The 26,612-nt window shown below is 45.4% G+C and overlaps 1 protein-coding gene across 1 annotated transcript in view; it reads right to left on the bottom strand.

The window, feature by feature from the left end:
- Positions 1–26,612, bottom strand: part of WIPI2 (WD repeat domain, phosphoinositide interacting 2) — a 171,389-nt gene that overhangs the window by 140,181 nt on the left and 4,596 nt on the right. The window contains exon 2 of the mRNA XM_078665016.1: positions 11,124–11,206. Coding sequence (XP_078521142.1) covers positions 11,124–11,206 — 83 coding nt within the window. The remainder of the gene's footprint in view (positions 1–11,123; positions 11,207–26,612) is intronic.

Here is a 26,612-nt window from a genome sequence, read left to right as displayed (position 1 = left end):
GGATCAAAACTTACAAAATCTTTGGATAACTTCTTTTGAACTTTTGTGGAAGATTGTTAAACCATCCTGGCTTCGCAGAAACCATATCTTCACCCTCCATAGGGCATATTATTCCCCTCTTAGGTTATCTAAGTTTGTAGGAGGAGAGTTAGTGTCTTGTGCCAGATGTGGGTTGACGGCTGCATCAGACACACATATGTTTTTTGAATGCCCACTACTAATCACATACTGGGAGGACATCAGTAACTATCTTACAGAATCACTGGGTAGCCCGGTTACCATAGATCTGCCTTTAGTGATATTTGGGGTATCAGAAGGTCTACAAAATCCAGCTAAGTTCCTAGTGTTCTATGCTATGCTGCTTGCGAGAAGGGAGGTATGCAGAAAATGGAAAGACTCTTCACCCCCTACATTTAGGGATTGGCAATCTTCAGTCTTGCAGACCTCCCGCATGGACTTGGCTAGATCTGGCAATCATGACAAAAGGGCATTTTGGTATCTACTTTCTTGGCTTCATTGATTTATCCGGGGTTTTTTTTTTTTTTTTCCCCCGGGGTCCTATGATTGATCTCCAATGGTACTTAAATATTTCGTACCCTTTGAACAGCCGCTAACCGGTTCATGCCCGGCCCCACTTGGCTGCTAAATTACCCCAAGGTTTGCCGCAGACCGGTAAATCATTGACTTTGAGCCTACCTGGAATACGGATGACAGCTGAGGGAAATATGGCCCCCAGAAGACTCGTGTCCCTTCCAGTTTACGAAATAAACTGAGACAGCTGTTTGTGTAAATTCCTTTTGGCACTTTGTCTATATGGTGGTTATGAGGACAAAAAAAAAAAAAACAAGTGTCAGGAGGCCATAATGGCATCCAAAGAACTTGCAATTCAATCTAAAACAGAAATTTGGGTAAATATATTTATTGATTTCAATAAAAAAGAATAAAGAAAAAATAAACACAATATAGTCTGGCACATACAGGATACAAATTATGAACATTGGTCACTCATTTACACTAACAAGGTATTCTGGAGCTATCATTACTTATTCCAATTCACGCAATCGGAGCACCCATTCGAGCCCCATGGATTGATGTCTCCCCTTCCCAATCCGGGCGATCAATAACAAGGACGTCTTAAGAAGGACGCCTGAATTTTACATTCAATCAACCAGCCATATATACCCCCTCCCCCACCTCCCAACCCTCCCCACTCAGCGTGGCACACAGGACAGGATAATATATATTCTATAAAACAGTGTAGTACATCACGGTGCATCAGTCCTGTACAGCAGGACTAGACCTTGGTGTACTTAACAAGATAATTCTACTACAAGAGAACAAAATGTAGTCAGGGAGATCAGGCTCAATCATACATGTGCTAAACATAGGACTATCAGGGAAAGCCCCGCGGTTCACTAGATGAATATTACACATCTGTATCGGCTTCTGAGGTTTTCAACAGCAATGTTAGCACTTCCCATTCCCTTGCAGCTTCCAATGCTTTCTCGTTGTGTGTGCGGGTAGCTGTCTGTAACCGGACGGTGCCCTCACCTTCCGCCCATTTATTGAAGTTAGCCTTCCACCTCCGAAAACTCGGTCCCCTCTTACGACTTCCAGTGTGCCGTAATATCCCTTTTGGCCAACAGGAGACCCAGATCTAAAAACTTGCTAGTGATTCTAGTCCTGGAGGTGTGGGGGAACCTGTGAAGTAAACAAGGCGCAATAGCATGTTCAATATCTTGCTCCGTAACCTCGCACAGCACCGCCATCACCTCTTCCCAATAATTCTCAAGTTTGTGGCAGCTCCACATCATATGACGGAAATCCGCCCCTTCAGAGCTACAGCGCGGGCAGCAGTTGTATCAAAATACCTATTAATATTTCTGGAGTAAGATACGCCCTATGTAAAATAAAAAAATGGTACCAGTTGGAAACGAGCATTCCTAGTGCTTATCCACGGTCGTTGAATAAGGTCAGACCACACCTTGTCAGAAATTTCAGCGCCTAGATCTACCTCCCTTTTCTGTTTCAACCCAGTCAGTGGAGTCAACATCTCATTCGTCATGCATCGGTATAGACAAGTTACTGCTTTCACGGTGCCCGCTGCTAAAACTACATACAGGCAGGCCATGGAGATCTGTGATTCAGAAAGCCCTCCCAACCAGTACTTTTGGAAGGCTGATACGAGGGCCAAATGCAGCCAATAATACCCCAAAGGCAGGTCGTATCTATCCTGCAGTGTATCAAATGGCAAAAGGACAGAATCGTCGTAAAGGTCTCCAATAGCAGTCAAGCCAAGTTGCCCCACAAGTATTTATCGCCGCCCAGTTGCCCCCGTGAGGCAACGCCATACACACTGCCAGCGGGATTTCAGGTGCATAGGGGCGCGCAATCTGTGCTCTCCGCTGGCTCCTGCCCCAGCATAGCTTAAACAATCTAAGTTCAGTGGAGAGCGTTTTGAGTCGCAAGGGTTGCTGTAAAATAATACGGGAGAGAGTCTGCTCGGGTATCCGATCATCCACACGCCCGCCCACTCCTCGGAACACAGACACCATTGCCCGAGTAAGCCATTGCAGTCGGGCCGCCAAATAATATGTCTTGAAATCCGGGACCGCTAGCCCTCCCTCTCCCCTTGGTCGTATATGGGTCTTCAGGGCCACTCGTCGCCGGCCAGCAGACCATAATAAACCTGTGATCATTATCTGAAGCCGCTTGAATATTGATGCGGGAACCCAAATGGTGAGGGTCCTGAAATAATACAGGAGCCTAGGCAGTGCTACCATCTTAAGCAGTGCCACGCGTCCAGCTACCGAAAGCGGCAATGTTCCCCAAAACTCCATGCTGCCCTGAAGGCCCTGGAGGGCTCTTCCCACATTGCCTTCCAGGAGATCCGCCTGCTTATGGTAGATGCGGGTCCCCAAATACGTCAAACAATTAAGTTCCCAGTGCACACCATCTGTGAGTAAGTGGCCCTCACTCAATGGGGCAGTGGGAAACAGGCCTGACTTCGCCCAATTTACCGTAAGGTCTGCCACTTTTTCAAGATCTTAAGTAAACTCTTAGCGCCGAGGAGGGCAGCCCCCATGTCCTCTAAAAACATAAGAAGATCATCGGCGTAGAGCGCGATATAGTGAGTAAAGCCATGCACATACAGTCCTGAATATCACCGCCCCGTCCGAGCCTGAGCCGCTAGCGGTTTAATAGCCAGTGCAAACAACAGAGGGGATAGTGGGCAACCTTGACGTGTCCCCAGACTCACTGCGCACGCCTCCGAAATCAATCCACCCGTTTTAACTCTCGCCGCAGAGCACTTATATAGCAACGCCGTCCAATTCACAAACTCATCACCCAACCCAAAAGTGTGCATAACCTTAAACAAGTAAGACCACTCCAAGCTGTTGAAAGCTTTTTCGATATCAACCGGGAAAATGGCAGTGGTCGTCTTTGGATACATATCGGCTTACAAGATGTGGAGTAGCCGTCTTACATTACCAGCAGTATTCCGTGTCGGAATGAATCCCGCCTGGTCCTCATGCACTAAGTGAGTCATATGAGGGAGCAAGCGGGTCGCCAAAATGTCCTGGCCTAGTAAATCAGCCTCAGCAAGCCCCAGAAGGTTAGCTGCAGCCAAAAATTCCTCCGGAGTTTCCTCATTCAAATCACCTTACTCTGATATAGCACAGTATAGTAGTCGTGGAATTGTGCATTGATCCCCTGTTGTGTATAGCATGGTTCCCCTGTCGGGCAATTAAGTTCCAATATAACTGTCCCCCGCCTTGCCGGATTAGCCAACCAAGCAAGCAACGTGCCAGATTTCTCACGCTCAGCATGTGCACGCACTACGTATTTAATAATAATAATAATAATAAAGGGGTTTATAAAGCGCCTGGTGACGCCATCCCGGCGTATCCCCGCGCTGTGGAGAGAGAGTCAAGAGAGCAGAAACAGCAATCCCTAGAGGGCAAACAAATGTGTTTTTAAAAGCTTCCTGAACATAGTTTCAGTTTTGGCTAGTCTGATCTCAGTTGGAAGGATGTTCCATTGGGTGGCTGCCAACACCCGAAAGGAGCGACCTCCCACCCTGGCCCTTCTTACACGAGGAACTGTAAGGAGACCCATACCCATTGAGCGAAGTGCTCTTTGGGGCAGATAGGGGATAGTTAGATCCTTCAAATATTCCGGCGCTTTTGCAGAAATTATCCTATAGCAGAAGAGGAGAGCTTTAAAGAGGATCCTTTTCTTTATAGGAAGCCAGTGAAGGGCAACCAGAGTAGGCTTGGATGCCGTTCTTTTGGGGAGTCTGAGGACTAATCGGGCCGCCGTATTTTGCAGCACTTGCAATCTTCTTAAGTTCTTCTCCGTAGTTCCTAATAGCAACACATTAGCGTAGTCAACGCGGGACGTGACCAACGCTTGGGTCATAATGCGTCTGGCCTCAAGTGGCAGTAGGTCCAGAGTGCGGTTTAGGGTCTTCATAACCCCAAAGCATTTCCCCACGAGTTTGTCAACATGACTCTCAAAAGAGAGTTTAGGATCAACCCAGACCCCCAAGTTCTTAGCCTCACTGCACGGGATGGGCAGAGAGCCAAGACAAGGCGGCCACCATTCCTGAGTCGAGCTCGCCCCATCTCCCCCTATCACTAAAACCTCAGTTTTAGCACCATTTCCTATAGTCAAAGCATCAAAGTCTCTCAACCCCTACTGCCACTTCCTCCCACGCTGCTACCAATTCCCTCTGTCTATGAGGTTGCTCAGGTCTGTCACGTTCTTGTGTACGTAAGCGCTGGTCCACAGATTTAATGTCTTGCAGGAGTATTTTTCATATCCCTACAACATTAGCAATGCAGAGGCCCCTCACCACTACCTTAAAAGCATCCCACTCCACAGCAGTCTATGGCGCCGTTCCTGTATTATCACCAAAATACTGGGGGGTCCCTGTCCCCACCGCCTGCCGGAAGACTGGATCTTCCAAAAGCTCTGGGTTTAGACGCCAACTTGGGATCGCAGGGCGCACCTGAGATCACTGCACCCGTAATAACAGTGGGTTATGATCAGACAATGTCCTGGTGAGGTATTCGCTAAGTTTGACTGCAGAGTGCAGGTCTGGGGAACATAGTATAATATCCAGCCTAACATGGAGCTCATGCAGCGATGAAAAGAAGGAATAATCGCGATCAGCAGGGTGGCGCGTCCTCCACGTGTTCACCAACCCTCAGCGAGACTGCCAATCCCTCCTGGCTTTAGAGATCTTATGGACCGGAGCAGTAGGGAGCGGAGGATGCAACCCATCTATAAGAATATCAGTGACAGAGTTAACGTCTCCTCCCATCATTACAGTGCCAGTCAGATAGGGCGCCAATTTCCCAGATAACCTAATAGACAGCCGGCTGGTCCGTATTAGGCACATACACACTTCCCAGCGCCACATACCTGCCATTGAGCCTGCCCATAACCATCACATACCTTCCCTCCGGGTCAATAATTTGATGTACTAGTTGAAAAGGGACCCCGCCCGAATCCACACCAGTACCCCACGTGCAAAAGCAGAGTAAGCTGTGCGGTAGACATGTCCCCTCCATCTGCGCTGCAGTGCAGTGCAAGAGCCCTCACTCCCTGTGATATGTGTTTCTTGAAGGAAGGCAATTTGAATTCCCCTGCGCATTAAGTAAGCGTGAATCCTATGGCGGCGTTTCATAGTATGCATGCCCTGAACATTCCATTATATACATTGCAATTCTATCAATGATCCCATTCCGATACCCGTATCCAGTACTCAAGTGATCTACTAGTTGTGCCACGCCGAGGTCCCCACAAAACAGCCCCAACTCCCCCTCCCAAAGACAGTTACTATCAAACGAGCTCGCATCCAAACTATGTTAAACTACAAAACTAAAGACCTCCGACTAGTTCAGAGGTAATAGTGGACGCAGCAACCTAGGGACGTATGTCCAGCCCGCACTGCACCAGCCGTGCTAAGCCAGAGCTAGTATCAGGACCCGTAAATCAACAAAATCAAAACAATTCTTATACCCATCTAGCCACCACATGCTAACCTTACCATCATACTATCTCATCCACACTCTCAGGCGTTAGCAGAGGCAGTTTCACACTGCTACTAAGTGACGTGTCATTGGCTGCCGACTCCTTAAATGATCCCGCTTCCTCATCCGATGGAGGTGGACCCCGGTCCTGAGACAACGGTACTACTGCTTGTAGTGCCGCTGCTCATTCCTTCGCAGCTTGGGACAAGGAAGGCTGTCTCTGGACTCTCCTCCAAGTTCTACGACGTAGGGGTATCCCAGGTGTCTTGATCCTGGGCCTCAGTCACTCGTGGTGTTGACCGCTGGTCAGTCCACCCTTGTAGCCCTCGAGCCAGTCCCATGCTTCCTCAGGGGAGTTGAAATACTGAGTAGTGCCTTGCAGGGCGATGAGCAGGCGGGCTGGGAACATCAGGGAATACTGGAGACCCTCGGCTCGCAATTCTTTCTAGATCTCCAGGTAAGAGGTCCTCCTCCGTTGAACCTCCAGCGTATAGTCAGGAAATAAGGTAACACTGCTATTGTCCAAGGTGAAGGGACCCTGCGTTCTCGCCCTCTGCAGTAGCAAGTCCTTGTCCCGGAAGTGGTGTAGGCAGGCCACGACCGGCCGCGGTGGTCGACCCGGAGCTAGCGGTTTAGCAGGCACACTGTGGGCCAGCGTTTAAACGGTGGATAAACCCTCCAGGGAAACAACAGCTTTGAACCAGTTTTCAAGATAGTCCACCATGTCGCTCTCCTCCACTCCCTCAGGTAATCCAACCACTCCAGCACTGTTCTTCCGATCACGTCCTTCTGCATCTTCTGCCCTACGTTCCAGTATACACACTCTGTCCTTGAGGGCACTCAGCTGCTGGCCCGTCGCGTTCTGGGCCGGCATCATGGCCGCTACGTTGGATTCCGTGTCTAAACCCTATTGGCAAGCTTCTTATGTTCATCAAGCAACAGGCCCAGGCCAACCGCCACTGTACTGATATCCTGGTGGAGGGTTGCTTTAGTGTAAGCGATGACGTCCATAATTTGCTTAAGTTGTTGTTGGACAGGGTCGTCCGGGCCCAGGCGTGACTGTTCAGCTGCGCTGTCCTCTGTGTCCTGCGTGGCCCCAGCAGTCTTATTCCTTGATTTTCCCTTGGTGGCTCATTCGGACGTGACAGAGGAAGTTCCAGACCCACTGCGGGTGAGCGCTAGCTTAGTTCAGAGTGGCACGGAGTAGCGCTAACCACAGGCAGGGAACAGGGCATTCAACGGCACCAGCAACCCCTCAGTGGAGCGCCCCCAACCGCAGTATGCCCACCGCCAGGAGCCAACAATGGTCCAGACGTCACCAGGCAGCAACGGGAGTCCAATCAGCATCCGCTCGTGCTTTAATCGTAGGGGCAAAGCAGTATAGTTACCCTGCCACTCCTGGGGTCTCCCCTAGCTACGGAAGGACATTCCAGTACAACCAGCCGCTCCCGATAATACACAGGTAGGCTCCTCCCAGCAGGTGAACGGCCCGGGCTCTGCAGAAGGATCTCCGCCTCCGGGTTGTGGTTCAGGGTCAGTCCAGGCCCAGAGGCCCGCGTCCAAAATTGCAGCGTCCCCGCCCAGTGCTAGACCGCACAACACTCTATTCCCAGGTCTCCAGCGTGCGTGGAACGGATCGCGCCGCAGTTGTTGGCCCCGTGGTGACTGCTCCCCAATCCGATGTCCACCGCAGCCTGCAGAATCAGTGCCACCATGATCCTCTGCTCCTGATGCTCCCAGTAGCGACGCCACTGCCTCCTGGGTTATTTCGGCTCAGAGGGAGCCCCCACACTCTCCGCTTTCCCCCGCCGACGCTCGCCTCCACACCAGGCCAATCTTGCCCCACCGATGGCGGTCGTAGTCCGGCAGGCCACGCCCGCTGCAATCTCTCGTGTCTCCCGGAGTCCACAGTCAGCTAGACCACGGGCCTCTCCAGGCCCCCGCAACCGGTGAGTTGCGCAGCGCCGAGGCCGACGTCACCACCCAGTGGAGCAGCCTCTTCACTCCGGGTTCGCCCACTAGCGCCCCTCCACGAGCCCAGAGCCAGAAGACCCCAAACTTGGGTCGGCTGTTCCAGACCTCTCCAGGGATATGTAGGCGGCAGCTGGACATCTCAGCTCGGTCCCAGCTAGCTCGCTTTTCAGGAGAAATGTACGGCTGGCATGGGGCTCCTCGCTCAAGCGTCCACCATCATCCCCAGGCAAACCACCCCCCCCCCCCCTCACCCCCCCCCCCCCCCACCTTGCAATTCACTCTAATCTGTGAAGGATTCTGTTCAATTAGTTTCACTGGACATGTTTCAGTCCAGAAAGGGTTTGGAAGATAGGCGAACGGGGGTGGGATACTGGATTGAGGTTAACAGTTAACTTGGTGTTCGATGTAAAGGAGCTAGAGGAACCTTCTATCACTTTATCTGAGAATGGGAGTGGGAGGGTCAAAGGGAGGGGGGTGTTCCTGGCTGTAAAATGAGACATAGCATGCTGTTGGCGAAGCAAGAGTCCCCTTAAAGTGAGAGAATGATATGGAATACGGTGCAGCTGTGAAACTGATACATACAAATGGGGGGCTGTAAGGCGAAATAACAGGAAATATGGGATCGATGGCTGTCCAATTGATCCTAATTGTATGTGGCTCATGCAAGAGTGTAAAAGATGCAATGAGATGCGGCTTTGAATGTGGCTCCGTGATGCATGCAGGACAACAGTTAAATGTTTGTGTAATGAAGTTTTAAACCCAACAAAAAGAGACACTAAAAAACCCTTTACTTGAAAGGCCCTCTATGGATTTGGAGGATGTGTTATATGTTTAAACAGTTTTACTTCTCCATGTTGCAAGAACGGTCACCCAAGGGCTTCATGAAAAAGAATACCGTTTGAGACCTTTTTCAGGCAGGTGTTCACACACAGAGAATAGTTGAATCGGTTCTACTGGCAGTACTAGATGATATCAACTGTTCATGGCTTTGATTCATCTGGAACTATCTTTTCTTACGGGTGACTATGCCATTCTCCTGAAGTGTTTAGGTGTATCCTTATGACCCAGTTGTAAGCCAGTTTGAATTTAATTATTCATTCGCAAGAAGATGTGCTGTCCCCATTTTCCTTAACATAGTGTAATGCTGATTTCAGCAATCCACAGGTATCTTTTTTTCTGTCGTCTTACTCAATGTTTATGCTCGCTCTATGACTTCGTTTATCAATGTCTCCAGCCACCAGCTGTATTTGTATGCATCCAGGTTCTCCTACAGTTGAGTGAAGAAAAAAATTCCTTTCAACACTTTCAGGCATGAATGCTGGCTGTAAACAAAAGGACTGGCAGCCACTGGTGGGGATCAACTCAGACAAAACAGAGGCGATTAATTTGGTTTAGGGCTAGAGAGGTTAAGTGACTGTCCCACATGGGTAAACTAGGTTCAAACCACGGCATTACGGTTGGAGGCTCGATCTTTACACGCATACAGGTATGTTTTTGTCCTAAAATTTCCACATGATAATTGAGAGCAAGGCTAACACTAGGGGGCAGTAATTTGGGGGGAATTAACTCCTGCCTGGATTACAGCAATAGAACGCATCAGGGTCAGACAGATACTCAAACTTCAAATCCACAACACAACTGCTTATCTTGCTTTAGGCAGCCAGAGATTTGAGCATTTATCCCATTCCATCCTTAGGCTGTAGTGCCTCACGGTGGAACAGCTCTCTTTAGGTTATGATCTCCCTCTCTAAAGCCAAATTGTGTCCAGACATCAAATGTAGTTGGCAGGGAAAATGTGGAAGAAGAGAAGGAACAAGACTGTCAATGATCCCTTCCTCATTACCCTAAAAAAAACGTTAAGGATTTTTTAGGTAGAACTATTTTAGACTTGGCGTAAGATTAATGATGTAGGTGTTCCCAAAACATCAGAGAATCTTGCCTCAAGTTTCTACCTTCACATCAATATAATAGGCTGGAAACCACCCAGAGCATTGTGTAGGCTCTTAGGGAGGACTGTCAGCAACTGAGCTCAAATATTAAACCCATGATCAGTCTACAAAAATTACATTTTCTGAAAGTCTGACACTCAAAGGAAAGTCATATTTGGAGGCATGTCAAAAACGTGGGCAGTCTTTACAACTGCCCTGTAAATGCTGATGGGCCCAGTAACAGAGTTACTGGGGCAGTTATAAGTTTTAGCTCTTCACATGGAGATTTTAGCTACTGAAAGAAGCTTAACCCCTTCGACGCTCATGACGAGCCCAGCTCGTCATGGAGTTTCCATTGATTTCGATGGAAATTGCATTGAAGACCAGCATGAAGCTTAGCATCCAAGTGGTTAAATCACCACGTGAAAACGCTAGGGAAATACATGCATAAACTGGAGTGCAAAACCGATTTACTGCATGTTATTGTCCAAAATACTGAAATCTCAATTATTTCCCTGAAATTACTGGGACACCCGAGAATTTAAATTCTGTGACGAAGAAATAACAGGGATTTTTATGGTCCACTTGTACGAAGGGACTCAGTATGGTCTCTACATGTTAATGGCTAGCTAAAAGGAATGTATGAATGAATTGGTCTTTTCTGCCAATACGTCATATCTGCACATCATTTTAGTACTTTAAGAACACTTTAGCCTCTTGAACAACACAGGCACAAAAAGATGAAATGCTGTCACACGAGACAAGAGAGGCAGTCATGCCTAGTTGCAATCTAAAATGTAAAAAGAACTAAATGAAAAGCGGTTATACTCTGAAAAATAGAAAGTTAAGAAGTAAAACAGAGCACTGCGCTTACAAAATAAAATTTCTTTAATATAGTTTTCATTTTTCTGAATACGAGATAAGCCTTTTACTGCTCCTAAAAACATGACTTCAAACCTAACATGCAAGTACATGCATATCTTCCTTTCATTTAACCAAAAGGTCTGTGTCGTATGTTTGGTTCATCTCAAAGTCCCTATTCAAACCTATCTTTTAACAATTGCATTGTACACATTAGATATTTACAAACAGTACTCGATTCCCACTAAAAATGAATTCCATTCACTCAATTCACACTAGAATTAAAAAGATTTTGAATATATTTAGAAGGAGCACTTACTGCATTCATATATTTGTTCAAGTTTATCCACGGATGAAAGGGAGAAGAATTTGTAACCCACTTTACTACCAACAGCTAATGACCTGCAAGAAGAAAGGGACATATTTTAAAATGGAAAGCCTGCCAAGAATCTAACAGAAAAAAAAGCAAAAAGTTGTGGGTTCGGAGACCCTGGTCCCTGAATCCACAGATAATCTCTGTAAATTTCACAGAAATAAAAACTGAGAACCTTTTAAATTGGAAATCACTGTTATATTTGCCCTTAAAATAGGTATCTTCGTCAAAACGCCCGCTACTTTTGCAATATTTTTATTTTTCCAAACTTTTTTTTTTAATATTCTGAAACATTAACATCATCTCTATCTCCTTCCATATGTTTGATCCCATAGACAATTATAATCTAAACTCAGCACTGCCTGTGCCCACAACTTTATCCTAACCATTATCCTTTGAACCTGAAGTCTCACCATTGTCCCTAATTTAACATTAGTCCCTAACCCTAAATATGAAACAAAGCTTTGCCCCAATTCTAAATCTGAATACAACACTATTCTTCACCATGCATTCTCCCTTCATCATATTATCTTAGAACAGATTAAATGTATTTCTCTATTGGTTACTTCTGGGTTTGTGTGGAGAAGTTTTTTAACTAAATGTTTCCAGTGGAATTTGTAAGATCAGGAATGTACTGGAATGAAATGTAAGAATGGCCTCCTTCCTTTCTGTTGCAACACCTGTAATGTCTTCTTTCCATCACTTTAACCCAGTGGCCCTAAAAGATCAACTGGTCCTCCCTCTCTGCTGTTCCATTTGTGCAAACTTACAACTATGGCCATTTCCTTCTATGTAAGCACAGTCTCAGTACCCCATCAATCCTCATGACACAGAGAGGAAATACCGGATAAAAGCTACCTCACTGGCGAGAGAGCAGCAATGGATCTGCAAGTAGAAGGAACCATGCAGGTCAAAAGGCAATCAGTAAGTAACACTTTGAAGGAAGCAGAAATCAACAAATGTTTTAGAAAAGATAGAGCATCTCTCCAAACAGGAATTGGAAAGGTATGTCGCCTGCCAAATCACGTTTAACATTCTTATTGAAATTATAGTGATGAAAAATGTTACACGCAGCCTGTAGAATTCTTATTTCAGTAAAATAAGGCACTACATCAGATCCAAGTTGTAAATATTTATGTAAAGTACAGAGCATGTTCACCACCAATTAGAAAGCAGAACGTGGTCCCTGTAATGCATCAAATTACGGTCGTGATTTCATGTACAGCAACATATCTGCAGCCCAGTACAACACACAGTATATGTGCTGTACATCCACAGTGCACAGTACTGCACCAGGAACTCAGATCACTAATATTGGACAGGAAATCAGTGGGTTCAATACTTGGCACTGTCCAAGTACTGACCAATAAAGCATGAAGTACATTTGTAGCCACAGTAACATAACGTACATTAAAACAGCAACTAAATGTACAATATCACTACAGCACAAGCTTTGCTCTTCTTAACATTCACCCATGCCAGACAAGTGCCGTTCATAAAATGAGACCGCAAATAAGTACTATGCAAATGTTCACAGAACATTGTCCACTATCATAAATGTTGACATGAGCATAATATTCGAAAAACAAGATAGGGGAGGTAGAGGAGATAGACAAAGGTCTCGTCCTCCTAGTGGTCGTATTTTAAATAAAGAGAGCCCACGGTCTTTCTTGACTTTCTTTCCACTTCAGTTGGTATTTGGAAAACAGAACATTTTCTTTAAATAAACCTCACCCACCAGGGTTTCCCCTTGGTGGCATGCTTCGTCACTGGGTTCTTCCAGTTCTGCTGCGGAAAGGGGCGTGCTGCAACCTACAGGTTTTTTGGTGTTGACTATAAAGGATGAAGAGACAAATAGGAGTATAGCCACCGGGCTATTGGTGATCCCTAAGGTAAAGAAGGCCAGGATGGGGGGTCGTTCTTTAAGGTACCGGGCTGCTCAGAATTGGAATAACCTCCCACAACAATTCAGGCTGGAAAGCTCCGAGATCAAGTTTAGAAAGATGCTTAAAACTTCTGTTCTCCGGCAGCATGTAGTGGCCTCCAGCTGCGAGGTACTGCTCCTCCCTCTCACTCAGCGCAGGGACACGCCGAGATGGAGTAACCATGCACTTTAAAAATGTCTCTATTTTTTATTATTTTTGTGGGGATGGGGGAGTTTGTGGAAGATTAATTGGAAAATAATTGATTCGTACCTCTAGCCGGTACGGTTAAAAAAATGGGGAAAGCAGAAACTCATGTATTTATTTTGCTGAGTCCACATGTTTCAAGCCCTACCCCACAACTATTCTTCAGGGCCAAGGATTGCTACTACCGGATACCACCAATGTCAATAATTAGTTGAAATGCCACTGCGCGCTAGAAAAAATAAAAGTAAATATACATATACATACAGCACAGATTAGGTATTATGCCTGGATCTGAAATGATATATGAATGGATAGCCTGTCATGGCTTTTGGCCATGTACCATAAATATGCTTCTATGAAACACACCACCACAGTGGAAAACGTGAAATAGTTTCCGCTTCATGATGTGAACACATGCAGAGGGAAAATTAAATAAATAATTACTTTTCTTTCGTCATCGTCCATCGGAATCCCCCTCCCCCAAATCTGGTCCCACAGCCCCACCACTGTTACCTGCACGGGCCGCGGCTGGTAAAACATTAAAAGAGAGGCACATACATAGACATAAACAGGTAAAAGTATTTGCTTATAGAAAGCTGGCATACAGTATATACAAAGGTACATTAGAGACACACTGTGTTGAATTACAAAATTAAAATGAGAAATGCAAGAGAATTATGAGCATCATTATAGGTAAAGGAAATTTCAAGAGCTTCTGTCAGAGAGGCAATATCGGCTGAGCCGTACTCAGTTGCGAGTTGCGTTGTCTCTGTAATTAACAAAGATGGGCCGAAGGGATGTCGGCGTCCTAGTGTCAATCCACGACTAGGATGCAAACCTTCAAAGATGGCCGCCGGGTGTTGGAACCACTTCCTGGTTCCCTCACCCATAAGAAAATATATACTATGGGACCTGCGATCAAGAAAGACTGAATGGGAGTTTTTTCAAGGTACTGTATATCACATTTGTATGTTAAAAATCTGCTATTTACAATAAAAAGATGGAAAACTTATTTTGTAAAAAGGGTATTGAAAAATATTTTTTTTATTTCAATACAGGGATGGCAGCGATGGTCATTAATACATGATGATAGGTTAATGCAGTTAAAAAACGTTATCAATAATACTTCAAACTGGGTTCGTTTTGTATGTATGTCTTATCACCAAGTCATCTTGTGAACTGACCTCAGGGAAAATTTCATTCATACCTTTGATATGCAACTTTAATCTGAACACCCATCTGTGATCTTTTTGAAACAGTTTTGATTCCTGATTTATTTGTTCCAGAATGACCCAACGGTAATCTCTTACTGTGTGTTTCAGTTCCATGTAGCGAACTGACATTTAGGTGCAACCTAAATGTGAGGTGGATGATAAAAAGATGCCAGTTTGGAAGTGAAGATTGGAGGGTGGGAGCAGATTTAAAGAACCTCTTTCCTGGTACCAGAAATATAACAACACTAACTCAAAGGGTTGTCATTCAAAAACATTCATCACCTTCATGCCTGCTTCCATCCCATCCAGGCTGGATGTTCACAGACTACCTTAAACTGAACCTCATAAATAAAGGATTAATATTACTCAGCACTGGCAAGCAAAAGACCTATGTTGAAGCCTGATTCACTACTATGACCCTGGCTGGCATCTTAGCTTACTCAATCTCTGTGCTACATTACATCATTTACACATTAACCAGCATGAGCCTTTCAAAACACATCAATATAGGCAAAAACAAAATCAAATGATAACTTCAACTATGCAGCTTTGAAGCAATTGCCATGTCTAACCTTGAATTCCTCCCTCCATTCATTTACTCCAATGAATTTCTTGATCGGCCTCTAGGGGACGACTTCCTCCAAATCTATTTTGAGATGTTGTACCTTCTAGTAGGCCTAGACCTTCTTGAGGCATTGCAGACCTGTAACAACAGCAGGCCTATACTTTATTTGATATAAAGCTCCATGTGCACCAGGTTTCACTTTATTATTCTTGAAGCAGACAAGGGAAAATGCATATCAGAAGTGTGGATAGGCGCATACTATATAGATATATCCCAGGAGTCTTTCATTGTCTGACAGTCCACCAAATGCTTAGCAACCACATCTATAATGCTTCTAGCAGGACAGAGAATCCATAGGAGGAACAAACTTTCACCACAATAAACCCATTTGATCTGTAGAACCTGGAATTTTGTGATTTGGAAGGTTTCTAATATACTCTGCTCTATAATGTATCAGCTGACAAAGATTCCATTAAAAAGTGTCATCAGGCATTTGGCTTATGAACGCGTGACATAGTAATTTACTATGCTAGGAATGGAAGTAATATGACAGGGCATGGGTGGAAGTCTAGCATTCCTTGTTTCGGCCAATATGAAATATTGTTTCGGCCGATATGAAATATTGCTTAAATAAGGTAATTGGCCCATTTCAAAGAGCTCCCAATTTTTTTTACAGCTTTGGGATACAAGGCACATCATTGCCTCTCGAGCCAATTGAAGCAGGTCACTCTGCTTACCATTAAAAAGCTTGCTACTAGCAACCTGAGAAAGGTTTTCCGCTTGCTCTTGTTTGGATTCATGATCCATCAAATTAGCAACGCTAGTGATCTAGAGGACAAAAATGTAATCGTTGCAACATATGTCTGCCAAAAGTGCAAAGTGGCACTCAACACAATAGGTAAATGTCACTATATGCAAAAAAACACATCTACCTAAAAAGAAAATGGTGTTGCCTAGACCAAAACAAACATTATCAGAGTTCCAGTGAAGGAAAGTTAACATTGTTACAGCAACAAAAATTATACATATAAGTTCCTGCTAAAATCCATAGTCTTCCATATTGACTCAGACCAGGCTTTCAAAATCCATATGACAAACATTGATAGCCCAAGGCAAACTTAATCTCTTCAAGAAAATAAATTCATCTCTTCTATCTCCCATCATCAAGCAACTGAGCTGGTTCTTCTTATAGTGCACAAAGATCTCCAAGAACAGTGTAACTAGCCTCTTCTAATCTCGCACTCCTACCATCTGCTAAATCGCTAGACTTCCATTCTGATTCCCATTTGCTGCCGGTATCGTATTGTAGGATGTATAGGGTAAAAATTCAAGTAACTGTGTACAAAAGGTAGTACTTTTGTTTCATATGGGCCAGTTTATTTAACTTACTCTGTCCTATGCCTCTTGGCCGCACTGCTCTCCTCTTTGTTACCCACTCGATTACCCAAAATCATGTCAACAACTCTAACTTTTATATAAACTGTTCTGCTGGTGATTAGAAATATGCTTCTCCATATAAATATTCCAAGTAAATAAGAAAAACAAATCCAGACAAGACTCGCAGCAATGGTGTATGGATTTATCTTGTGGTATGTCGGATATGAGTTATAAAAGATATGACTCAGGGAACAGCTAGCCGAGCTGCCAAGCAGATGCCTCTTCGCGTACTTCCAGAGCAGTTATCACTCAGAGTCTGGTGGCGCCAAGAATGGGCATGTTGGGGTCAATACCTCTGAAAGTCAGAGGTTGAAAAACACAGAAGCATGGGATGGAATGCCCTTGATGCCAACAGTCTTGCAAAGTGGCCAGAAACTCCAGAGAGATGGCGTTAACTACTCTGCTGAGTGGGGTCTGGTGTCTGCCTGAAGAAAGGCCATGTTGCTCACCGACAGGATTAACAGGGGTACCAAAGCTGTGAGCGAAGAGATCTATGCGATGGAAGAGGGGGCACATTGGAGAACCAACACCTGCAATGCTCTCTACTAGCATCATAGGTTACATATATGTATGCCCAGAGAATGAAAGGTAGTGTTAATTTGAGGGTAGTCAGGTGTGGTCAGGTGTTTGGTGTTCTCCAGTGACTGACCAAGTGTATAAGAGCAGCAACTTAGGACGGCTCCAGAGCTGACAAGCGCTTTCTGGGCACTGCGGTGGCCAAGCGGGATATCGTTGAAGTCTGGGCTCACGCCAAACCCCCTACTGCACGAAAGTGGTGACGGGGGGTGGATTGGTGCGCGGCCCAGGAGGAACCCCTCTTTGAGGCCCGGGGTTGCCCCGAGAAATTTCTTCGGGTTTGGGGCAAATGGCTAAACCTCCTGTCTTGAGCTACGCATCTAACTTCTCTCCTCCCTTGTTGCACGGCTTCTCGGGTGGGGTGGTATGCTCCAAGGTGCTGAACCATGGCTGGGGTTTTGCGGTCTGCCAAAGATGGACTTTGATTTCCTATATAATCATGCTGTCTTTTGTATGTTAGGTTTTCCAAATGCAAATAAACTTGATCATAAAAAAAAAACCATGAAAGTCATAATTACTCAGGAACAAAGCACAGGAGATAAACTGGAGAAGTCCGGGTTGCCAGTATGATTCTGAGAGCCGTGACTTACTTAGGGGCATATCAACAAGGCCAACAACGCCGCTTTAACTGCAGTTTTCGTCCGAAAAGCGGCGATTGAATTACCTCACTATTAGCAAGGACACGCCAATAGGCATCAGCGCGTGTTTCCTAGTGTCAGCTGCCATTTCACTAACGCCTCGCATCTCTGATGAGATGCAAAGAAGGTGTTCCCTCTGAAAAGAGCAGTGAAAAAGTCGCTAACCGCACATCGCGGTATCAACAAGCCGGACCCTGACAGCTACAGTGACATAAAAATATGTGCTAACCACGGTTAACGCCATCAGCTAACGTCTGCTAAATTTCAGACTTAGCTATGTGTATAAAGGGAGGTCGATTGTCTGCCTACGAACACCATGGCGTATCAACAATGGATTCCCTATCGCTGTAGTGTATTTCCAGCAATAAACCCGCATTTCGCCGCTATTGCTGCATTATTTATAGCCTCTGACAGAAGCGTTGATAATAACGCGATATCTCCGCGATTAAGAATGCAGCGATAGCCGGCGATATTCAAAACAACGCTAATCACGCTTTGCTATGATTATCGCAGCTCCTTGTTGTTATGTCCCTAAATGATTTGAAGGAGACTACATAAATGAAAGTCTCTTTTACTGAATAGAGCCTGGAAGAATAAAAAGGGCAAGTGGAACTAAAATGAAAATGGGAGGACTTTTGTATGGAAAAAGTTGAGGGTCAGGCTACTGGTCAGAGGGAAGATTCAGAGCATCAACGTGATTTCTGAAAATTCTCATATTTGTAGAAAATCACAATGCAGTGTGCGAAGAAACAACCTTAAAGAATTGAAGTTACAAAAGTATCTGGAAAGGTTAACTTTTTTATTTTTTATTCATGAATCTCATAAGAGTTGGTGTTACATGGAGTGTGGCAGGCCACTGGCCCCCGAAGGAAATTGTCTTTTTAGTTACTTAATTTTTATCTTGAAGACTCAAGAATCCTAGCATCTTTTCTCCTAGACGCCCATTTGAGATCAGTGTTTCACTTTCTTTAACAAATTAATTTGGCACTCCAATACATCACCCTCTAAACCAGACAGAAGTTGCTGTTGACCATTGGCTAAATGACTATAGGAGATAAGAATGCATTTTAGTATATTTTAAATTTTCTCTTGTTTCGCTAACATTGGAGAACTTAGTTCCATTTTTATTAATATTCGTCTGGATATTATTAATATTTGTCAATTATACAAACGATTCATCTAGCCAGTCGAGTAATTAAGGGAAATTATCAAATAAACAATTCCCCTACTTTTCTAAATTCAGCTCTGAATCTGCTTACATGCAACCATGTGCACTACCAGATAAAGGACACTTCCTATAGAAAAAATGAAACGTGAGTCTGGAAGAGCAAACAGAATCTTCTTTACCGATATCGTAATTTACTATGCCTTTAAAAGCTACTTCCATTTCTGTGTGGAGGTTGTAAACGGGTTGTTCCACATCTATTAAACCACTCCACCTTAGCAGTTTCAATTTCTGTAATCATGAACTACTCCTTAATCGATTTCATGGTGAGACCTGATGGCTCTGAAATCAGATCAAAAGAAGGCTCTGCTACTGTTTGGTGGAAGACTATAATTTATAATTATTATTGTAGTATTAGCATGTTGGATCAACGAGTGGTCTTGAGTTACATTTATGGAAGTTGACGCATGAAATGAGATGATAATCAATAGAAAAAAAATGTGTTGTGCTAAGGTAATCACTCAATACCTATTTCAGTGGAAATTAAAGTTAAATAAAGACCACTAGGCTGACACTGCAAGTGGTTCTCACTTCCCAAATAAAAATAGTACAATTCTCTTACCAGGCGCATGACCAGATAAGTGGTGTAAGAATCATTAGACTTACTGGTTATACAGTACTACTGACAATTGTAGAGATGAAAATGTAGACTAGAAATTTTACATCAGAACAGAAGCAAATTTAAACTGTAACCTGGAGAAAGGCATTTGTTTAGTTAGAACTGTGTACTGATCACATAATCCCCAAGGGATGTCATTACCAGTGGACAAAGGCACTGCGTCACTATTCCCCATTTAAACATACACAACAAACCAAGTGTCTCTTCCTTGGTTCTAAAGGAAATAACTACAATCACTTCACAGGCAATACACAAGGTGATCAGTCACCATTTAGACAACGTTTTTCGAAACAGCTATATTGACATTTGTAATGCCGTTAAGAGGTACAACTGGATTAGATCAGTCAAACACATGTCTAGCGAGTGCCTTGCATTGCACTTATACATGGGAACACAAGCAGTAGTTTCGAGAGGCTGGTCCAGATGAGCACACGGAAACATTCCTGCAGAAGTCACTGTACGGGACAGGGCAACTGAACCAGAGTACTACCCACAAAATAGTACACATCTGGGATTAGTTTATAAATTAATAGCCTCTGCTGAGCTACTCAGACAGATCTGTTGTCTATTTCGGGGTTATTTCTCTTAAATGTAATCAAAGTCTGTACTATTTCACATTTGAATAATTGCATATTTTCAGTCTCATCTGCACGCCCTAGAGGCCTAGACACTGCATGACTTCCATAAAGCCTTGCCCTCTTCACTGCAAAACTCATTCAGAGTGATGAGCTAGCTACCTTTTGCATTCGGTGGTTGGTTTTGAAGTCTGCTCTATGTCAATGTAGCCTCCCAATTCCCGCAGATACACTCCCTCATCATGAGAGGTACGTTTTTTCAGATCCATATGGAAACACGTTAGAAATCACAAGTTCAGCAGTAATTACTGCAAACCTCTAAATATTTTCCTGGTGAAGGATGACTGGCTAAACTTTCAAAATCTACTGGGTGAAAATACTAGTATATGCAGATTTTGATGTGGAAAGCACCAAGATCTGCCATGCAATTCTCCATTTAGATGTGAAAAACTCGCAATCGCAGTTATGGACCCTGAAAAATACGGATCCATGTGGTATCTGTATTTATTGAGTATCCTATAGATAACTACACCCAATCCCCAAACCGGGCCACTTTTATAATGAATGCCTTGGTGCTGCTTAAATGAACCATCCATTGATGCCTCCTCCTAGTAAAGTTAGACCATGCCTATTTACAATGCCCCTTGTTCGGAATAGAAATTTCAGTTACACACATGGAAGATCTGGTTTCAATCCTGGCCATCTGTGGGAGAAAAGGTAAATAAAATACAAACAAAACAAAAAAGGAGGAAGCGAGAAGATCGACGCACAGCATATCATTTATTTGGGCTCTTTCCCCAGCTCACCAACAAACATATCCTAGATGTTGGCTAGAAACCTTACGTCCAATCGTGGATGAGGAAGCAGTATGCCATGTAGGAATAAGATCTACAGGCTCTGAGGTAAACAGATTGGCCACTTCCCCAAAAAAATCTTTCTACTGCTTGACTATCATTAAGAGTTTCAAGGGAGTCAGCCTACACTTCTTGAGAATGTTAAAGATCTTTTTGTTACCACTTCCTGAGTTTCATCAATCAGAGTTATCTCCTTATCTGTTGTGCTGGCCATCTCTGGGTGTGCCCTTCATATGGAGCCTCTCACTGAGAACAATCATTGGGGTGCCACATACTGATGTCTTCCATGTAGTGCTAGCCCAAAAAATCTCATGAGAGCATTGATCCACATGCATGTTCTGGCATACCTCTATGCCGTAAGTAGGTTTTTTGTGTCTTTTGATACATTTGCTGAGCTTTAGCATATGTTATAAATAGGGCTCCCGGTTTTCCGTTTAAACAGATTTTTACATATAAATACAGACAGAAAACAAGTTTTCCTTTATCTGTATTTGTATATAAAAAAGGGAAAATACTAGTACACTTTGCGGCGCGGCCGTGCTCCAGCAGACCAGCCTACATTAACAACGCTTTTGTTGATGCCCCAGCTCCGCTTCGCCCCTCGAGTAAGGTCTTCATTGACGTCAGTAAAATCACACCCCCAACCATCTGGTGTCTCCCCCTCCTTAGAGGGTTAAGAGGTGCCAGCCCGGGCTGAGACAGTTTCCCGGGCACACACACAGCCGCATCCTAGTACTTCACAGGTTTTTGAAGGTCCAATTACTTGTTAATAAAGCTTTGTTGTTATTACGCCCCTTCTTAGAGCCCCTGCCTCTTCACTCTGCCGATTGCCTGGGAGCACAATGATCGAGAGGAAATTAAGAGACAGGAAGACACCAAAAGATTACCTGTAAAAGAGAAAGACACACAATAAGTAGGAGAATGAGTGCGGCTTTCATTACTACGGCCAGCCAAGATTTTCCATCATGTAATTAAAGTTGCTGTTATATATTTCCGAGTAATTGGTTTTTCTTGTCCAGCCATTTCAATTTTCATTTGATTACAAGAACAAAAATTTATTAATATTAAACCAAAAAAAATTGTTCCAATACATGAGCTAAGATGACAACACTTCGATGGGGTACCGGCACAATTTGATTTATTGCAGACAAGCGACGGGTTCAGAGGTCACCAGATGAACTACCTTTTTCTGCTATCCAATAAAATGCCTTTCTTTTCCAATCTATTAAAAGACAGTTTAACAAGTCGAGCTGTGCCATGGCAGGCTTGAGTAGCTCTTTTATTTTGCATTTTGGAACTCGTAGTTAGCTTTCCAATTAGCGGCACACCAGAATATATGGGACAACCTCGAATGTTTGGATTGCTTCGGTGATGTAGCTAATTGGTCTCACGCTTTTCTGGTATTAGTTATTTATCCAGAGCAGGTACCCAACCTAATGCATAACAGAGGCTGAGACAGTTGTTACGTATGTCTTAGCAGAGCATCATTGCAAAGCTGGAACACATGAAGCATCTCCGCCAGACACTGGTGGCAAGAAGTCGAAGCAAAGAGATCGGGAACAGGATTAACAACTTAGTTCCAGTGAGAGATCGAATTTCCATAAGGACTGCAAACTTTCAAGAACTTTAAAATACACGCCCTCCCAAAACTCTCCTGTGTGCAATAACGAGCCTGGTATGCTGAGCGGAACTAAGAGAAAAGTGTCCCGAGCTGACAGGGGAAAAACATGCCAATTTACTGAAGAATTAGCCCCCCCCCCAGAAATTTTTATTAGCCCCACACCCTGAAAATATAACCAATAAATACATAACTAAATAAAGCAAGACAGAGTGGTCGCAAAGTGGCCAGATTGGTTTTATTTACACTCAACACATTAGCGCCACCTTGCAGAGTTTGCCAGTGAAACGCTACTTTTCTTTTCATGTCGTTTGCTTTTCAAGCAAAAACACTCATTGATTTCAGAATAATTAGTGTAAAAGCGTTAAGTTGTATTCCCTATGAGTGTTTGCTTTTTAGGTCTCGCTAGACGAAAGCAAAAGCGAAGCTTTTGCTGTCTATGCGAGACAACTTATGTAGTTACTTTTGGGGGAATGTGGACAGCAGACTTTGACGAGCTTTTTCTGGCCGAGATTGTACCTCGTGGGCGCGCACGGCGCCGTGCCCAACGAGGCTCCGCCCACATGGTTACCAGAGCTGCTGGTTGAACGCCGCCTCGCCCATGCGGGCAGCCGGTTCTCTGGTGCGTCCCTACGACCCCCCCCCCACGCGCTCACACGTCCCGGGAGCTTTCTAGTAACACCCGCCGGCAACACCCCCCCGCGCACGTCCGGGGAGCTTTCTAGTAACACCCGCCGGCAGCGCGGTGTCTCACCCTCCTGTACAGCTCGGGGACAAAGAGGCAGCCTCTCACCTGCTCCTAATCGCAGCGCGGTCTCTCACCCTCCTGCACAGCTCGGGGACAAAGAGGCAGCCTCTCACCTGCTCCTAATCGCAGCGCGATCTCTCACCCTCCTGCACAGCTCGGGGACAAAGAGGCAGCCTCTCACCTGCTCCTAATCGCAGCGCGGTCTCTCACCCTCCTGCACAGCTCGGGGACAAAGAGGCAGCCTCTCACCTGCTCCTAATCGTGCTTCTCGTCATCGGCGCTGACAGACATGGCCATCGCCCGGCGGGGCCTCCTTCCTGGAGACGCGGCAGGCCCCTCCCACCGAGGACTGCCTCATGAATAACATGCACCCGCGTGAAACAAGAAGAGGTTGAGCTCGGCTCTTAACCAATGGCAGCCGGTCCAGCTCGCCGCGGCTCCACGCAAAGGCCTGGTTTTTTTTTTGTTCCTACTAAATTGCATTGGACAGAAAGATTATAAAAAAAAAAAAAATAAAGAATTCAAATTGGCGAAAGCCACGCCATCTCTTCCGTGACTTGTTACCCCTTGTTGTTAGCCCTTTGGCTCTCAGTCATGCTATATCTCTGGTTATCTGAGCGTTGATCAGAGGCTAGCTGACCCTGCACTGACAGCTGGAGTCAGTCCGAGCGGCCCCACTTCACGTGTCACACAGTCACCAGCCCTGTGTTTCCCCCCTCAACCGCAAATGCATTTTGGGACATTTATTTTCGCTTTTAACTTGTACGTATGGGCTCACAAATTATAGTATGCAGAATGCCTCTTGGCTGTGGAGGTGCCACCGTCCCTCTTAGCAAGTACGGCTGACACTAACCGGCCTGTACTTCGCTCACCTCCTGCATGCGCCTCACCCTATCCCTCGATAAACATGAGCGGGGGAGGGGGGGTGCAGCCCACTCATCCTCCAAGGAAAAACACCAAACTTCTCGAACTGCCAGCTTAAAAGAAATCTTCCATGAAGTACCATAGCTCGGCGGGTATCTGCGCCTGCACAAACATCGCCAGCAGACCGCAGGTTCGAATCCCACCCGGCAATATAGTGCGATGGAATATTGACACACACATGCTGACCTGCAACAGTCCACACACAGCAAGACAGTGTTGTAAAAGCGCGGTAAACAGTCAGACTGCCTCCGTTTGCGTAGTAGGGCTGGCACAGGGTCAGTCTCGCGTCAGAGGGGTCAGAGCAGCCGTTAGTGCAGGGAAAGTCAGTCATGTGTCTGAGGGTCTGCCTGAGAAGCGCAGCCGGTAGGGATGAAACAGTCAATAGCATGTTCCTTTCAAGGATACTAGGACTTAGGAAGAGACAGTCCAGGCAGCCCAGTGTTTCTAAACAGCCGAGGTAGTCAGGCACATTCTGGTGGCGTCTCTCAGAGACTGAGTCAGTGACTTTCCACGGGTTGCCTGCCCCGTGACTGACAGCCTGCCTCGTCCCCAGCACACATGCAAACGCGAGGTGTGGGGTCGCTCACCTAGCAACAGCAGTAGGGACCCCCTGCAGGAAGGTCCTGGGTCCGAGGTGCTGCCCCTTGCAGGTGACACCATCTTCATGCAGTCCAGCACCCAGAAGAGGTGAGACAAGAGCCTGAACGCCGAGCCAGAATGCAGGAGACGGTCAAAGGCGAAGGATAAAAATAGTGCAACGGTAGGTAGAGGCCGGAGCCCGAGCAGTTCGCAGGGCGAGTCTGTCTAAAGTTTTAAAAGGGAAATAAAGTCCACGGGCCATCTCCCTTCCCCCAACCCCTCATTCCTGTCTGGTGCTCGCTGCTAAGCCACCTCTCTCCCCACCTCTCCCTTCTGTCCCTCCTCCTCTCTCACTTTGTCTCTCTCCTTCTCGTCAGCGCTCTGTCTCCATCCTCTCTCTATCTCTCTGTACCTTCTCTCTTCCTCTCCCCTCTCTCCCCTTGCTTATCCTCTCCCTTCTCTCTCGCTGCTGACCGCCTCCCTCTCCTCAGTCTCTCGACAAGGCGCCGTCTCTCTGCCTCTCTTGCCCCCCCCCTGCCTGTCACCCTGCAGCCCAGCTGTCTTCGGCACATTACAGGTAAGGCACTGAGAGAGCCGGCCGCCCAGATGCACACTGCAGCCCGTGCCAGTCCCTGCAGTGCACGCGCTCCGCATCTCCAGGCGTCAGAGGAGGAGCTGCCGGACAGGCTCTGCCTCTCCCTGCCAGGGCTTGCGCTTCACAGGCCAGGAGATGCTGGGAAGAATAAGCATTTGCAATGCAATAGGTCTCACAGTTGTGAGAGTTGGAGCTAATGGCATTGTAAATGGCAATGCCTTTTATTACGTGTTGGTTTTTAAAACATAAATGAAAGGCATTGTCATTTACAATGCCAATAGCTTAAACTCCCGCAAATGCGAGACCTATTGCATTGCAAATGCTTGTTTACAGTATGTTGTTACTTTTTTTTTCAGGCAGCATATTACTGTATTCTAGTGCATAATTTGAATTGAATTGCTTCCAGGTGTTTATAGCGGGGTACAATTGAGCTGCAGCTGAAGGCAGTGCGAGTTTCTCTCAGTGAAGCAGTATGGTGTTCAGTGGAGAAGAGGATGTGGCACCCTGCGGATGACAGAAACTGCAAGGCTCAGAGACAAATGGCTTGTCATAGCACTTTTAAGCATATTTGGGACATTCTGCAAATGGCAAAGTCTTCAGATGAATGTATTAGTGTTGACCAATAACAACCGAATGCATGTGTGCATTGTCAATTTAAATAAATGTGGAAAAATACTAGCTGTAGCATCTTTTGCTTGTGGCAAAAATAAATGTGGATAAATACAGAAAAATTGCCCCAAAAATAAATATGGATAAATACAGACGGAAATAGCAAAATAATAAATACCATAAAACCGGGAGTCCTAGTTCTAAAGTGCCTTGACACTTGTTTTACTAGAAGGTTTTGCCATTTATGAATTAAACAAACAACCTGGTCATCCTGAAACCTAGCCTTCCCTCTGACCTTTGCTCCTCATATAGGCCAATCTAACTTCTCAATGGAGAGGTGAAGATTTGGGCCAAGGCATTAGCCAACAGACTGACTCGGGCTGTCTTCTATATCCGCATCAAGGGGTTTCATGCCCAATCAGGCTACCGACACAATAGGCAGGCCCATACACTCTAGCACTAGCAGAGAAACTTCCAGGGTCACAGGCCGTACTCCTAGTGGACTTTCATAAGGCGTTCGACTCCGCAGG

This window comes from Lissotriton helveticus, chromosome 10, assembly GCF_964261635.1.
Source record: "Lissotriton helveticus chromosome 10, aLisHel1.1, whole genome shotgun sequence".
NCBI classification, from domain to species: domain Eukaryota; kingdom Metazoa; phylum Chordata; class Amphibia; order Caudata; family Salamandridae; genus Lissotriton; species Lissotriton helveticus.
The sequence above is the reverse complement of the archived record's forward strand: the minus strand, read 5'-3'. Positions and strand labels throughout refer to the sequence as shown.